Source organism: Takifugu rubripes, chromosome 8 (assembly GCF_901000725.2).
Source record: "Takifugu rubripes chromosome 8, fTakRub1.2, whole genome shotgun sequence".
NCBI lineage: Eukaryota > Metazoa > Chordata > Actinopteri > Tetraodontiformes > Tetraodontidae > Takifugu > Takifugu rubripes.
In genome coordinates, this window is record NC_042292.1 from 5,385,079 (window position 1) to 5,400,699 (window position 15,621).

Sequence of the window (15,621 nt, forward strand, 5' to 3'; positions counted from 1 at the left end):
GAGATTCCTCCAATCATTTGCATTCTTCTTGTTTTTTCTTTATTTTTTGTGATCTTTATATTTTCAGTGTCATGGCTCCACTGGACACTGTTGGTGTGTGGACAGTAATGGACGGGAGAGAGCAGGAACCAGGACATCAGCTGGTGAACAAAGGAAAGACTGTGACAGCCCAGGTGAGAAGAGAATCTTAGAAAATTTTAGTGTTATCAGATGTTTTTAAATACTGTTGTGTCCTCTTGTTTATGTATTTGTTCTTCACCAATATTCTTTGATGCATATTTTATATTAGATGAACCAGAGCGTCCTAAAACTCACTGTCAGCACCACAGAGACAGTGTTCAGACCACCAGTCCAGAGGGATATCCCATACTGGGAGCCTACGTACCCCAGTGTGATGATAATGGACAGTACACATCTAAACAGGTAAAGTCAGGGCTAACTGTGTAGACACAGATTTCTCAATGTGTCCTAACTTTATTCTCATTTCCAGTGTCATGGCTCCACTGGACACTGTTGGTGTGTGGACAGTAATGGACAGGAGAGAGCAGGAACCAGGACTCCTCCTGGAGCACCAACTGTAGACTGTGACAGACCAGGTGAGAGAAATTAAGATGAATGTGCAGAGACCTCTGTGTATCTGATACTCTGTGCTTCAGGTTACAGCAATGCAGTGTACTCCAGAGGGATTCCATTCCTTCTTGAGGTTACCTTCCAAACATTTTCCAGAAGTCATAATAAGTTATAGAGCTTGGTGAAAATGGAGTCCAGCCATGCAGCGGATCTTATCACAGTTTATACTGGACATGATAAGAACGTGCATGTGCTTAGCAGAGTCAAGTACTGTACTGGACTTGAAAATGTTCGACAAATGCCAGGCATGAAAGTGGTTGTGTGACGACTGCAGAACATGGATAATTGATCATAATTATATGTATGTCGAGGTAAAACACACGCAGTTCCATTTCAGATTTGCCTCCTTTAATAAATCATGACGAGGTTTAAGTGACAGGAGCAGAGGCATTAGCATGACTCACCACCTATGATGGAAGTTTTAGATGACGTCACCACAACCCGTCACTTGAAATTCACAAGAAACAAATTGTGTGTGTTCAAATGAGTTCCAGATGAGCCAGAGCGTCCTAAAACTTTGTGCGAAGACCATCGTGAGAGAACACAGACTAGGGGCTCTGACACATATCCTGTGTTGGGATCTTATGTGCCTCAATGCGATGCAAATGGACAGTACCTACCACAGCAGGTTAGCATGGACATATCATCACACACAGAAATACTACCTGCTTTTGAGATTTAACATTTACAAACAGACATATTAGGCTGATTTTGCATTTCCTTCATTTTATGTTAGTGTCATAGTTCCACTGGACGCTGTTGGTGTGTGGACAGTAATGGACAGGAGAGAGCAGGAACCAGGACTCCTCCTGGAGCACCAACTGTAGACTGTGACAGACCAGGTGAGCCTGCTGTGATTGGTGGTGTTAATAATCAGACTAAGAGGGGGAGGCATGAAGGAGAAGCAGGATGACAGTTTAATGAGTTAGATACAAACATTCGGCAGGATGAGTGGAAGAGGAGGAAGAGACTGTTTTACGAGGTCATCTGAAATATTTATATTTTGCAGTTGTTAGTTGATTTGAAAAGTCTGTGAAAAAGCAGATTTAAATGGCAGACCATGAACTTTACTTGGTCCATACTAGAAGGATTTTAGGCAGCATATTAAAGTAAGAGTCAGTATAGGAGTCACAGTACAATTACAGAGATGTTGCATCATCAGAGTTAATATATTACACAACAGAGTGCTTCATTTGATCAATAAAGACACCTTATATCATGTATATGCAGATGGAATTCAGGATTCTTTCACCAATAACAATATCATCAAGAAAATGATGAGGTTTCAGGGTCATGTTGGGACAGTTAAACCAGACAATCTTCAGTCCCCACCAGCCAGGTCTGTGTCCAACATCTGTGTTTTTCAGTGACTCATGCAAACATTTTACTTGTCTCCACATGAACCAGAGCGTCCTAAAACTCACTGTCAGCACCACAGAGACAGTGTTCAGAGCACCAGTCCAGAGGGATATCCCATACTGGGAGCCTACCGACCCCAGTGTGATGATAATGGAGAGTACACCCCAGAACAGGTTAACATATCTCAACAGTCTTACAGTTGATGGTGTTGACTAGATTACAATTAAAAGAATTGTATGCATGATGTTTTGTGATTGATCCTTCAGTGTCATGGCTCCACTGGACACTGTTGGTGTGTGGACAGTAATGGACGGGAGAGAGCAGGAACCAGGACATCGGCTGGTGAACAAAGGAAAGACTGTGACAGCCCAGGTGAGAAGAGAATCTTTTCTTTGCAAAGTATTTCAGTGATTCTTTCATCAGATGGTCTTAAATACTGTTATGTCTTCTTGTTTATGTAATTTTTTCATTGCTAATATTCTTTGATGTGTATTTTATATTAGATGAACCAGAGCGTCCTAAAACTCACTGTCAGCACCACAGAGACAGTGTTCAGACCACCAGTCCAGAGGGATATCCCATACTGGGAGCCTACCGACCCCAGTGTGATGATAATGGACAGTACGTACCACAGCAGGTATGGCTGAGAAATTTCTGCAAACATATGCATTCTTCTCTTTTTTCTTTATTTTTTTGTTCTATTTTTATTTTCAGTGTCATGGCTCCACTGGACACTGTTGGTGTGTGGACAGTAATGGACGGGAGAGAGCAGGAACCAGGACATCAGCTGGTGAACAAAGGAAAGACTGTGACAGCCCAGGTGAAGAGACCTATTCAATTTACCTGGTCCACCTTTTAAAGCCCCTTTAAAGTGTTTTTACCTCTACAGTGGACATCATTAAACTGTGAACATTGAATTAGTCATTGAATATTAAGACTGAATTGAAATTTGATCCCTTTTGCTACAGTGATGTTTACATGATTATCTTGTTTGGTAATAACTCATAGATGAACCAGAGCGTCCTAAAACTCAGTGTCAGCAGCACAGAGACAGTGTTCAGACTGAGGGCTTTTCTGTTCCTGGGGTGTTTGTGCCTCAGTGTGACGCTAATGGACAGTACACATCTAAACAGGTAAGATCAGGGCCAACTGTGGGGACGCAGCAACTGTCATGACACAATTGATGCATTATAGAGAATGTCTGTTTGTTTTATCAACAGTATGTTGTATAGAATTGCAGATCAAAGTTTAAAAAAAACAAATATTTTTTATATTTGCTTCAGTGTCATAGTTCCACTGGACACTGTTGGTGTGTGGACAGTAATGGACAGGAGAGAGCAGGAACCAGGACTCCTCCTGGGGCACCAGCTGTAGACTGTGACAGACCAGGTGAGAGAAATCTTTTCTTTTTACATAAATCTAATAAATCCTTCAAATTTCAATTTCCTCAGATAATTTTACATTATATACTGTTTTGTCGTCTTGTTTGGGGTGTTTGTTCATCACTAATATTCTTTGATGTGTATTTTATATTAGATGAACCAGAGCGTCCTAAAACTCACTGTCAGCACCACAGAGACAGTGTTCAGACCACCAGTCCAGAGGGATATCCCATACTGGGAGCCTACCGACCCCAGTGTGATGATAATGGACAGTACGTACCACAGCAGGTATGGCTGAGAAATTTCTGCAAACATATGCATTCTTCTCTTTTTTTCTTTATTTTTTTGTTCTATTTTTATTTTCAGTGTCATGGCTCCACTGGACACTGTTGGTGTGTGGACAGTAATGGACGGGAGAGAGCAGGAACCAGGACATCAGCTGGTGAACAAAGGAAAGACTGTGACAGCCCAGGTGAAGAGACCTATTCAATTTACCTGGTCCACCTTTTAAAGCCCCTTTAAAGTGTTTTTACCTCTACAGTGGACATCATTAAACTGTGAACATTGAATTAGTCATTGAATATTAAGACTGAATTGAAATTTGATCCCTTTTGCTACAGTGATGTTTACATGATTATCTTGTTTGGTAATAACTCATAGATGAACCAGAGCGTCCTAAAACTCAGTGTCAGCAGCACAGAGACAGTGTTCAGACTGAGGGCTTTTCTGTTCCTGGGGTGTTTGTGCCTCAGTGTGACGCTAATGGACAGTACACATCTAAACAGGTAAGATCAGGGCCAACTGTGGGGACGCAGCAACTGTCATGACACAATTGATGCATTATAGAGAATGTCTGTTTGTTTTATCAACAGTATGTTGTATAGAATTGCAGATCAAAGTTTAAAAAAAACAAAAAAACATTTTTTATATTTGCTTCAGTGTCATAGTTCCACTGGACACTGTTGGTGTGTGGACAGTAATGGACAGGAGAGAGCAGGAACCAGGACTCCTCCTGGGGCACCAGCTGTAGACTGTGACAGACCAGGTGAGATGACACCCAAAGGTGAAGCTAACCTACTTCGACTTAAAAATAAAGATACTGTATGTCCCTGCCAGCACCTGTAAAGCTCACTGCACACAAAGGGACAACGAGCGGGCACACAGCCTCTTGTAAAACCACAAATTACACTTTGTTTCCTTACAGATTAAACTAAAGCATGGTAATTAGTAGCTTTACAGGCTGGTGGAAGTGGACTTTACTGTAGCAAACACCTTGAAAGCAATACGATTCTTCTCATGTAGCTGTCAGTAATAATAGTCACTTTGAGCTGTGGAACAAGAATGCACTTGTTGCAACTCAATGTCTACAATGAATTTAATAATTACAAGGCAGCTGTGTTGGAAGAAAAGTGTTGCAACAATTGAGCACTCTCAGTTGTTCCGTTGCCGTCCCGCTAAAACTAATTTCCTGAGTTCATTCTGTAACCTCCAGGTATGACCATCTCAAACACTCTTGCCAAACAAAATAACACTAAGACAATGTCAAAAGAGTTTCCCCAGATATTTACGACCTATTTCTCAGTCATTTGGGATCTCATGAATGCGTCACAGCATTTTCTGTTCCTTAATTGTTGTTGGTTTTTAATCTACCGACTTTTCAGGGATTCATTATAGTTTTTCACACATAGTTTGGTTCTCTTTTACATCAACTTCAATCCTCTCACTGCATTTCACAATCATGATCCATTTTCTGGGAAAGACACCCGAGAGGAGGCATTAATTCTGTGTGTCATGTGTGGTTAAACAGTAATAAGGTGTAAAACTCAATGATTCATGGCAGTGAATGCTACATCTGCATTGTACCAACTACTACTCCAGTAAATCCTGGTGGAAAAACTTACTGCGAGACATCAGTCAACTATGAGCATGTGTGTCTCTTTATCCTCCTGATCCCTCTCTGCAGCTGGTCTGTTCTCATCCACTTTTCATATGTGGACCACGTCTTCTTCTGAGTTTAGACAGTGAGCAATGTGAAAAGTGCAGCGAATATAAACATTCAACAAAGCATAAAGTGGTTCGCAGTTTCATTATGAAGCTTTCCCTATAAAGTGAGTTAAAGTGAGTTTAAAAGGGTTTTATGACCTTAACAGTGTTGCTATATGTATTTCTTTAAACACAGGCCTCCCCATTCTGTTCAATAAACAGCAGTGCTCTCACGGTGACAGAAAGTGTTCTAAGAATAGTATCTCTCACAACATTAAGTGTGATTGGGTGCCTTTCAGTCCCTGTACCCCCGACCCAGCGCCCTGAAAGTGTGTGTGAGCGATGGAGGACCAGTTTGATTGAACACTATGGGGGAAAACCAGAACCCCAGCAATACTTGCCTCAGTGTGAGCCAGATGGACAGTTCAGGTACACACCTCATTACACACGCACAGAAAAACAGCAGTTTAGTATTGATTGTCATTAAAATGGCTTGTGGTTTGTTATGAAGCCCAGTCCAGTGTTACGGAGAGACCACTTACTGCTGGTGTGTGGACCAGGACGGCCGAGAGATTGCCGGAACCCGATCATATGATGTTGTCAAACCTGCATGTGAGTGTTCTTTCAACACGGTGATGATGAGGATGTCTGTGAGTCTCTGTGTGTGTTCAAAATGTTGAAAATCACTGTTCTTTTTTGTCTGTTCAAACATGTCCCAGGCCTTCCCTCAGTTGCTCCGCCCACTGTGCGCCCATTGCCCCGCCCGGACGTGACCCCACCACCACACGCTGAAGTCACACTTCTGTATGCTCAGGGACAGAAAATCGGGGCATTGCCCCTTAATGGGACTAGGTTAGATGAAACCAGGGCCAGGACGCTGCTGACTCTCCATGTAAGAGACACGTGATAAACACACACTGGAGTAAAACAATGTGGATCATCTGCTTTTATGATGTGTATCCAGGGTTCCATAGTAGTTGGATTAGCCTATGACTGCAAAGAGAACCATGTCTACTGGACAGATTTGTCTGCACGAACTATCAACAGAGCAGCAATGGCACCTGGAGCTGAGCCCGAGATACTCATTAACACGAGTAATGACACGCACTAACCCTCCTCACAATAGCTGTTGTTGTTTTGACCAAGCTCAATGTTGGCTTGGTTTTGCTGTGTAGATCTGGTCAGTCCAGAGGGTTTGGCAGTGGATGCCCACCGTGGGGCTATGTTCTGGGTCGACTCCAACACCGACGTGATCGAGACCTCCAACCTGGACGGCAGTGGGAGGAGGACTCTGTTTGACACGGACCTGGTGAACCCGCGGGCCATCATAGTTGTCTCCTCCACTGGGTAATTCCATTAGCAGTTCTGTCCTTGCACTAATACCATGTGCATGAAAAAAACACTTGCCCACACACTGTTTGAGATTGTATCCTCTTTGAGGTTCTGCACTGAAGCATATGAGCTTCCACCATAGTGATGTCATATTGAAAGTGGACACAGGTGGTTTGCAGGCACCATGAAATCCAAAACGGCAAACTTCAGACGGACTATGAGTCAACCAGGCCTGGTTTAAATTAATTTGTGTACTACAAATTATTTTTTAAACTGTTCTTGTTGAGTCTGCTTTCTAGACATAGTTGACTGATGAACATAATGCTGAGTGCGAAGTCTTGCTTCGATAAACCATGTTTGTTAATCCTGAGGAGCCCGTGGTGCTTTCTGTGCTTGGTGCCAAGACATGATGCTGTTAATCTTAAAGATCTTACATATACATAAACATACACATATACACAGGCACACAAGCACACACACGCACGCACACACACGGACTTTCCAGGAATAACATCTGCTTTTCATCACTAATGAACCGTGTGTGCAACATGTGTTAATGTAGTTTATACAAATCATCAAACATTGTCGTTAGAACCTAAACTAATGTAAAACTTAAATATGTTTTCACATTCTCACTGGTGGTTTGTTTTCTTACTGAAGTCCAAGTGTGTGTTTAAAAAAGTCCTCAAGGTAATTATTGCTTCACATGAGTACACTTCTGATTAAAATTGGGCTCTCTGGTTTCTGGGCTTTACGGGTGACCCCCCCCCCCCCCACACACACACACAGAAAGACTAAAAAACAACTGCAGACATGGTGAAATGATGAGCTACACACCAGCATCAGGTTCAAAATGCTGATTTAAGTACACACATATACTCATGCATGTGTGTTGAACTGATTGCTCATGTGGTGTAAGTTTCCTGCCATTCCCAGTGGAATCCCCCCCCATACACAGCCCGAAGCCCGAAGATCTTATAACAAAATATGATTTCATGAGAAATCTACTTGTCCGAAATATGAAGGAATGTTGTGTATTTGAGGTATGTTATTAGCATCCGCTGAAGTGCTCAGATGAAATTGAACCTGCTGGGGTCAAAGGTTGCATGTTGCTCAGAGTAACCTGACCGTGACCTCATCAGCACGAGACAGCTGTTCCCTGGAGCTTTTCCTCTTGCAACCAGATGTGTGTGGTTTGCCATCTGAAATCATGTTCATATGAAAAACAGACTCCCCGCAAATCCATGGCATCTTAACCCCTCAATGGTTCTCCCTCCAGCACTCTGTACTGGACCGACTGGAACCGTGAGGCTCCAAAGATCGAGAGTTCAACAGTGGACGGTCAGAACCGAAGGGTGGTGGTATCTGATGGTATCGGTTTGCCAAACGCTCTCACCTATGACGCGTCTTCGGGACAGGTGTGCTGGGCAGATGCAGGTACGCACGAGGTCTTCTCTCACAGTCAGTTAGACTCACAACTGTGCAGATGTTTAAAATAGGACGACTGTGTTTCCTATCTTCGGTTAATTAGGTACGAAGCGTTTAGAGTGCGTATTTCCGGACGGGACAGGACGGAGGGTGATCCATCCCACCCTCAACTACCCATTCAACATGGTCTACTACAGGAACCACTTCTATTACACTGACTGGAGGAGGTAGCCATGCTTGTTCATCCTTCTGACTTTGCTGAAACAAAACGTGTCCCCGTCTTGATCACCTCATTGAGCTGTGCGCTGCTTCACAGGGATGGAGTCATCGTAGTCAACAAAGAAAGTAGCCAGATCACGGATGAATTCTTGCCTGACCAGCGCTCACACCTGTATGGCATCGCCATAGCAACCAGACGCTGCCTATCAGGTGAGAAGTATGAATGTTTAAGTCTTACGATGTATTAGTAGATTCCCAATCAGATTAGATTGTGATCTGATGTTTAGTTTAGTTCCTGTATAATCACAAGCACACACGCGCTGACTGCACAACTGAGCTCATTTGTTTTGTGCACTCTGATGTCATTACATCACTCAGCTCCCACCAGATGTCACCTGAACCCTGAGAGCTGTCTTTACAGACAGAAAACAGGACAGAAACCCCCTGTTTAACCCTAGGCTGCTCCCTTCAAGTCTACTAAAAACACAGGATATATGAGCAAAAATCATAATGAGGACAGTCCAAACAGCACATCAACAGAGCAGCAGACCGTTGGTTCCTGTATGATATCTAATATGCAAGCCATCTAGAAAATGTGCAGATAAATTAAAAAACTTGAAACCAATTTTAACATCAGTGATATTAATTCAATATGCTTGGCAGCTGAAGTGTCCAATCAAACATTACACTTCTATTATCTACTTCACACACCAAAACCTGTCTGTCTGTCTGTCTGCCTGCCTGTCTGTCTGCCTGCCTGCCTGCCTGTCTGTCTGTCTGCCTGCCTGCCTGTCTGTCTGTCTGTCTGTCTGTCTGTCTGTCTGTCTGTCTGTCTGCCTGCCTGCCTGTCTGTCTGTCTGCCTGCCTGCCTGCCTGCCTGCCTGCCTGCCTGCCTGTCTGTCTGTCTGCCTGCCTGTCTGCCTGCCTGCCTGTCTGTCTGTCTGTCTGCCTGCCTGTCTGTGTCTGCCTGCCTGCCTGCCTGCCTGTCTGTCTGTCTGCCTGCCTGCCTGCCTGCCTGTCTGTCTGTCTGTCTGTCTGCCTGCCTGCCTGCCTGTCTGCCTGCCTGCCTGCCTGCCTGCCTGCCTGTCTGTCTGTCTGTCTGTCTGCCTGCCTGTCTGTCTGTCTGCCTGTCTGCCTGCCTGCATGCATACAAGAAACCAAAGAACAATGATTACACAGCTGTGTATGACCTTCTGCCTATATTTTGTGTTTGTGTGCAATGTTTGATGTGTTGATGTCTGCAGATGGCTTCAAGTCATTTCAAAGCCTTGTGTTAAACCTTGAGTACAAAGTAGGCCCCTATACACCGGATAATCCTGAAAGTAGCACTTTGGTGGGTGTCAGTGTCAGACAAAGCTAAACACATGTGCAGCAAGCGTAAAAGTGGTCATAGCACAAGAGTTTGTGGGTCAGCGATGATGGCTATCACTCGGGAGTGTTGCTGTTAATGTCACGTCTGCGCAGAACTCTCATGGTGAAATAACAGCCACTTGCTTCAAAGTTGTGCAGTGTAATTGTGGCCATGATGACAGCTCTAAAGCCCACTTGTTAAGGGTTCAGGACCATGTTGGAAGTGGCTTAAAAGCTGTTATTGTTGAATACGCGAGGGTATGCTCACACATGGTCTTTACAGATAATTCTCAGTCACCACAAGTCTATAAGTGCAGGGCTTGTGTTTGTTCTGTCATCACACCACCACAGCGCTTTCATCCTGTCACATTTGGATTCACCCAGTTCTTCATTTCCTTCAGGAGTTATATCAAGGGGGAAGCAGTTTGCTATGCTAGAAATGTTACATGCAACTCATCAGAAGGAATTGTTTTGTTAGTTTGTTTCATTCTTTTGTGTTTCTGTCTCAGGGAACCAATAAAAATGGAGTGGCAAACGCAGAGTCCTTTGGTGCTATAAGTTCTGGGACTTTTCTCTCCGTCGTGGCTCAGAAGTCAGGCCAATGTTCAGACATTAAAAAAACCTCCACTCACTTGATCCCAACTCCATTATCTCACCTTAAAGCTATAACCCCAAGATAAATGTTTTGTAAATTTGTTTTATACCTCAGTTTTGTTTTTTTCTACTGTATTTTTGTATGGTTTTTTTTCAATCGATTAAAGATACAGAACCATGAAATCAGATGTTTTAATATGTGTTGTTTCTGTGCTAATAAAAGAATAACACGAACAGCTTTTAAAACTGTTACAGCAGAAGTTTTGCATTGAAGCTGAGCATCTTATTTCTATTTGATCAACTGGGCACAGCGGGTTTTCACTACAGGCTGCTCATTTTATTCGTACAGCAAAAATGAAGGATTTGTAGAATTTAGAGTCAAGATTAAACCACCCACAACAGAGAGACCTTAGCTGACCAGCATGGGTGAAAATCTACATTTTACTAAATGATTTGTGGAAATTAATGTATGAATTTGAGCAAACAATTGAATAGAAATTGTATCTTCTCAGGCACATGTTGAAACCAAATCCCACTAACCATTATTTCTAATCAGATTATGAATTGCGTGCCAGTCAGATCAAAACAACACCATGCCTCCTTCTCTGCACTAATCTATTCTAAATTTCTCACCAAAGAAATGTTTCTTTGTATTGCCAAATATTTTTTCTACATTTTAAATCTTTTTATAAGATGTGATATTTATAACAATAAAATGTGACTTGGTACTTGACATACTGCCTTCTTCCTGATTTATATGGTTTTGAAGATGACACATGATCACATAAGAAAAGGGACTTTGTTTTGGTCTGTTTCTGTATTTTCACCACAGCCAGAATGTCAGAACTTCAACACATTTTCTGAAAGGTCAGAATTTGACCTTAAAAGATCAACAAAACAGATCAGCAACTTTTGCAAGGCTTCAAAATGTGGTATTTTTCCATACTTCTCCCAACTTAAACAATCTGCTTTCATACTACAGCAAACAGAAAATAATCCTGTGTCCAATGACAAATATTTAACTTTCAGTCTCTCCCTTTTTTCCTTAAACCGTCTTCTTCATCTTCTCATCTGCCGACCTTGCCCAGCCTGTGATCTGTCTTGGGGTCGGCGATGATGGCCTGAACTGCAACGATGGCCTCGTTGATCTTGGTCTGGAGTTCCCTCAGCTCCTCGATGTGCAGTAGACGGAGGATCTGGGCTGCTTCATTCAGAGTGGCATCTGAAAAGACGTTTATTTTAGGTTACAACTGTGAGTTACACTTTGTAATGGATCATTGAAGAGAAGCTCACCTCCGGTGTCAAAACCCAACGTGTGCTTGTCCAAAGCTACTGGGACACCCTGGAAAAGACAGGTACGTGTATAACTTAAAAATGTACATCAGATGGAGGATAAGAATCAACCACTTCATTTGAATTTTCACTTCACCTCATTATGACATTATTATTCAAGTATACTTAATTTGTGATCCGTCATGAAGGTTTAATTTGCATCTTAATTGATGTAGGAAACATCCTCAGGTAAAGTTGAGCCCTACAGGGATGAGATTAGTGACCAGTAATACCTCTTTGCTGTGGCTGGCTTTGGCGATGGCTTCGGGAGAAAGTCTCTCCTGAATTAGAATACGAATGGCCTAACAGGAGTATAAAGCAGGCAAATCAATCGGTTTAATATATTTTTAAATATTGAATGAATAAAGGCCGTAATTTAAAATATGACTGAGGATGTGATCCTACACCCACCTTGAGCATAACCAGGTAATCATCGTGCCGTTGTATCTTGAGGATGTTGGCTAAAGCTGTTACCCCTGCTTTGAAATCTGGAGAATTACCTGCAACATTAAAAAGAGTGCTCAAACCCAGATAGACAGGACAGGCATGACAGAGGAGATGCTTGATCGTCTTACTGTCTAAGTTGACAAGAGGGTCCACTGCTTTAGTGTCGCCAGAAGCTGACAGTGGTTCACATTTCCTGTACTTCTCCACTGGCACACAAAACACACTATTAGTCACGTTTTGTAGAACTATTAAGCACTATTACTAGTAGTAGCAGCACAGTGGTACAATTCATATTCAAAAGAATAACTTTAAGGGGACTGATGAGTTGGAATTGTCAGAAAAAAATGTATTCTAGACTAGCTCCATCTAGTGGTCATCGTTAATATCACAGCGCAGTCAAGAACGACGAGAAGCCATTTTTTTTCCGCTTTAAAATACATTTTTTGGATCTCAAACTATGGTGTGTACTGAGGTCTTACCGTTATCTCCATATTCATATCGCACAGCCAGACCCAGTAACCAGTCTAAGGCCTCCTGCCTCTCCTGAACTCCAAAAGGACAACTGACATCCTGCAGGTACTAAACGCACAAACTCAAACTTTTATCATGAATGAAGAAAAGTAGAACATGCATGATAAGATATAATTGTTAAATTATAAGCAACATTCAAAACAGATTGCGCAAAGAAGACTTTTGAAGTCTCACCTTTTGGTAAGCTTCGGGCCAATCTGAGCTCGGGATATTCCTCAAGTTTCCTCTGTCCTCTATTTTATAATGCCTTATCTTCTGGTCCTCCAGCCACACAACGCAGTTCCTGAACTGGGTCTCATCTGAGCGACAACATATAAAACATCAAGCTCTTATTTCTTATTGTTTTGCCACGCCAAATATTTCAAGCTATAACGTCGTGGCAACTTCAACTGACACAAACAATTGCAGTCACTGTGACTTACCAAACGGTAAGTAGATTTCATTCGTTCGCTGACAAACAGTTTGTGAAAAGCACAACTAAACATTTATTTTTTTATAAACGGGGTCTGGTTTGTCTTTAGTGACGGGACCAGAGTTTTGCACGCACGTTGTTCGGCTCCACGTCAAAAAAAACCCCACTGAATCGCATTTTAGGGCTCCTTCACGTTGTTTTCTTACCTTTGTTGTCAAATCCCTCGGGATTGTGATAATCTAGAGCTGATAGTTTTCTCCGGAACATATTAATGTTAATTTCAAGTGTAAATCGCAGCTCTCTGCCGTTCACAGCAGGGTGGACTGGCTCTGTTGGCTAACCGACGGGTCGCGCATGCGCCGAATTACATCGCTCATTTCCGCCGGAAACACTCAAATGATTCGTCTTGTGCAGTTGGACACAACTGTTAATGAATAGTAACCGCCACTAAATGATTACGGTTTGATTTCTTGAATACTTAGGGGTTACTTTGAGTGTACATTGATGGTGCTTACACAAATAAAAAAAAATAAAAAAAGTGTGGTGATTTTGAATGCAAATTCTGTTCGGTAACATGCATCTCTTGGGATGTTACATACAACTCAGAAGCCACTCTGAAGAAAACAAACCACTTTATTTCACATCAGCTTAAAAAAAAAAAAAATCAACCAAGAATATGAAAAAAAGGTTTTAAAATTACACCGATGTTTGCTTAGAAAGGCCTCATTCGTGTATTCAGGGGAGGGGCTCTGTTAGGCGGTGTAATGGCGATGTCCAGATAGTCTCCAATCTGGAAGCGCTGCGACTGCAATGTCAGGGAGTCATCTGTACCTTTTCTGCCAGACACAGTACTGCCGATGTCTTTCAGTCTGCAAAGTTGGAAGGGACACATGTCAAAATATATCATCCACAACTGGGGATTTTCAGCTATCTTTCTAATTCTATTGTGGAATAATACCAACCTATACATTTTTCCTCTTGGGTCAGGGTACACAATGTTAAAACTGAAGTGGGTCCCTTTCTTTCTGGCCTCTGGATATACTTCCTTCACCAAGCTAGTCAGTTCTTTCAAGGTAGCATCCATCCTAAAAAGAAGCAAAAGATCAGTAGTAAAATTCTACACATACATCAAATATGACTGCAATATTTCTTAATATTGCTCAGATACAAGATGAAAAATATTCCCAATTATATAAAAGAAGTCTCACCATGTGTATATCTGGAGTTCACTAGAGGGAACATTTCCTCGGGCAAATTCATCAGGTCTGTGATGTCTACCACTGTTGGTGGTGAAAACACGCAGGAGGAGGGGGCAGGTCTGTGGAAAAGATTCATGCAAATTGAAATATTGTATGAATGCACGATGTATAGTCTGTTCATTTTACTCATCAGCAAAGATTATACTGTAGCATGCATCAGGATTCAAGAACATTAAAAAAATAAAATAAAAACAAATACAAAATATAACCCTCATAAGAAAAATATGAAAAAGTAGCCAATTCCAATCGGTGTAGTATAAGTGTTCAAAATAAAGACATATTATACAATGTCTGTATATTTTAGCTTTATGAAAAATTCATCCTTAAATTAAAGAAAAACAAATCGATGATGATACGCACGTATCCCGCATCATGTAACGATACCGGCCACCATTTAAGCTTTTGACTACATTTCCCAACTTCCCACTCAAAGACGATTGATTGTGTTGGATAAGTGGCTTTTTGTGTTGAAAAGCCACTTATCAATAAACCCCCCTCCAAAAATTCTAATCACGCTATTGTAAGATCAAGAACACAATGTCTGACGAACAACAAACGGGACATGAAAGTTTTAAGGTATAGCGTGGAAAAGGGACTACATCTTTGGATTGCACCAGAATTTACCTATTGGTTGTCGTGGTTTCGTTCAATGTAAAGATTTGGGAATACGATAAAACATTTTAACGTTTCAATTATTCTCTGCATTTAAAAAAAAAAATTAAATTAGACAGCATGTTCAAACAGAATTGTAATTTTTATTTTATTAACTGCTAGGTATTCCACCATATAGCTAGCCATCGTGCTAGCGACAGAGGATATATTGATTTGACCCTAGCTTTAGTTTCCTTATGCTGATCGTGTTACCCTCGTTTTAACCCTTACATCACATTACCAATGTAGCCATGTCCCATATTATCGATGATAAATGGTAGAAAAGAGCAAATAAATCGACCACCATCAAAGGTCGAAATCGTTCAGTACCAGCCTAACCAAGTTAGCTCACGCTAATGGGATATTAAAATCCATGTAAACCAGGATGTAAATAAAAGCATATGGTCTACCTTTTCACGATCAATGGGTTTCTCTGGTTCTTTCTTGATTTCTTCCTGCGTGATCCGTGATTCAAGAGCCATTGTTTCTTTGCTTATTTTCACAGTTGAAGCCGACACTTCTTCCACCACGTCGGTTAGCTTACGATGGCAGAGGCGCCGAGAGCAGCTAGCACTGTTTCCGGTGCTGACATCGCCCCCTGGTGTTTGGGGGTGGGTGTGCATGACGGGCGTCGTTGTCCATGCACTACCTGGGAGTATTGCGGTTTTAGAAAATAAACTATTGTTGGGAAGGGCGGAGTAACTAAACTCTT

The 15,621-nt window shown here is 41.9% G+C and overlaps 3 protein-coding genes across 18 annotated transcripts in view; 1 reads left to right on the forward strand and 2 right to left on the reverse strand.

The window, feature by feature from the left end:
- Nucleotides 1–11,010, forward strand: part of nid2a (nidogen 2a (osteonidogen)) — a 33,040-nt gene extending 22,030 nt beyond the window's left edge. For 8 of the 16 annotated variants that reach the window (XM_029840105.1, XM_029840092.1, XM_029840098.1 and 5 more), the window contains 24 exons: nucleotides 68–173; nucleotides 290–423; nucleotides 491–596; nucleotides 1,125–1,258; nucleotides 1,367–1,472; nucleotides 2,038–2,162; nucleotides 2,256–2,361; nucleotides 2,493–2,626; nucleotides 2,704–2,809; nucleotides 2,998–3,122; nucleotides 3,273–3,378; nucleotides 3,526–3,659; nucleotides 3,738–3,843; nucleotides 4,032–4,156; nucleotides 4,311–4,416; nucleotides 5,654–5,783; nucleotides 5,866–5,966; nucleotides 6,074–6,246; nucleotides 6,319–6,448; nucleotides 6,530–6,701; nucleotides 7,966–8,123; nucleotides 8,218–8,341; nucleotides 8,431–8,543; nucleotides 10,193–11,010. In XM_029840105.1, coding sequence (XP_029695965.1) covers nucleotides 68–173; nucleotides 290–423; nucleotides 491–596; nucleotides 1,125–1,258; nucleotides 1,367–1,472; nucleotides 2,038–2,162; nucleotides 2,256–2,361; nucleotides 2,493–2,626; nucleotides 2,704–2,809; nucleotides 2,998–3,122; nucleotides 3,273–3,378; nucleotides 3,526–3,659; nucleotides 3,738–3,843; nucleotides 4,032–4,156; nucleotides 4,311–4,416; nucleotides 5,654–5,783; nucleotides 5,866–5,966; nucleotides 6,074–6,246; nucleotides 6,319–6,448; nucleotides 6,530–6,701; nucleotides 7,966–8,123; nucleotides 8,218–8,341; nucleotides 8,431–8,543; nucleotides 10,193–10,203 — 2,871 coding nt within the window. In that variant the 3' untranslated portion in view covers nucleotides 10,204–11,010. The remainder of the gene's footprint in view (nucleotides 1–67; nucleotides 174–289; nucleotides 424–490; nucleotides 597–1,124; nucleotides 1,259–1,366; nucleotides 1,473–2,037; nucleotides 2,163–2,255; nucleotides 2,362–2,492; nucleotides 2,627–2,703; nucleotides 2,810–2,997; nucleotides 3,123–3,272; nucleotides 3,379–3,525; nucleotides 3,660–3,737; nucleotides 3,844–4,031; nucleotides 4,157–4,310; nucleotides 4,417–5,653; nucleotides 5,784–5,865; nucleotides 5,967–6,073; nucleotides 6,247–6,318; nucleotides 6,449–6,529; nucleotides 6,702–7,965; nucleotides 8,124–8,217; nucleotides 8,342–8,430; nucleotides 8,544–10,192) is intronic. The other 8 variants (XM_029840096.1, XM_029840100.1, XM_029840094.1 and 5 more) reach the window with 8 other exon arrangements.
- A 65-nt stretch (nucleotides 11,011–11,075) lies between these two features.
- rtraf (RNA transcription, translation and transport factor) lies at nucleotides 11,076–13,371 on the reverse strand. The gene is made up of 8 exons (XM_003966458.3): nucleotides 13,206–13,371; nucleotides 12,762–12,886; nucleotides 12,536–12,635; nucleotides 12,185–12,262; nucleotides 12,021–12,109; nucleotides 11,843–11,911; nucleotides 11,571–11,619; nucleotides 11,076–11,499 (listed from the first exon to the last, which is right to left on the reverse strand). Exons 1-8 carry the CDS (start codon nucleotides 13,264–13,266, stop codon nucleotides 11,345–11,347), a joined length of 726 nt encoding a protein of 241 aa, XP_003966507.1. The 5' UTR covers nucleotides 13,267–13,371; the 3' UTR covers nucleotides 11,076–11,344.
- A 243-nt stretch (nucleotides 13,372–13,614) lies between these two features.
- Nucleotides 13,615–15,503, reverse strand: sap18 (Sin3A-associated protein). Its single transcript, XM_003966457.3, has 4 exons — nucleotides 15,320–15,503; nucleotides 14,208–14,317; nucleotides 13,962–14,084; nucleotides 13,615–13,868 (listed from the first exon to the last, which is right to left on the reverse strand). The coding sequence occupies exons 1-4, from the start codon at nucleotides 15,389–15,391 to the stop codon at nucleotides 13,712–13,714; spliced, it is 462 nt and encodes a 153-aa protein (XP_003966506.3). The 5' UTR covers nucleotides 15,392–15,503; the 3' UTR covers nucleotides 13,615–13,711.
- Between the last annotated feature and the right edge of the window lie 118 nt (nucleotides 15,504–15,621).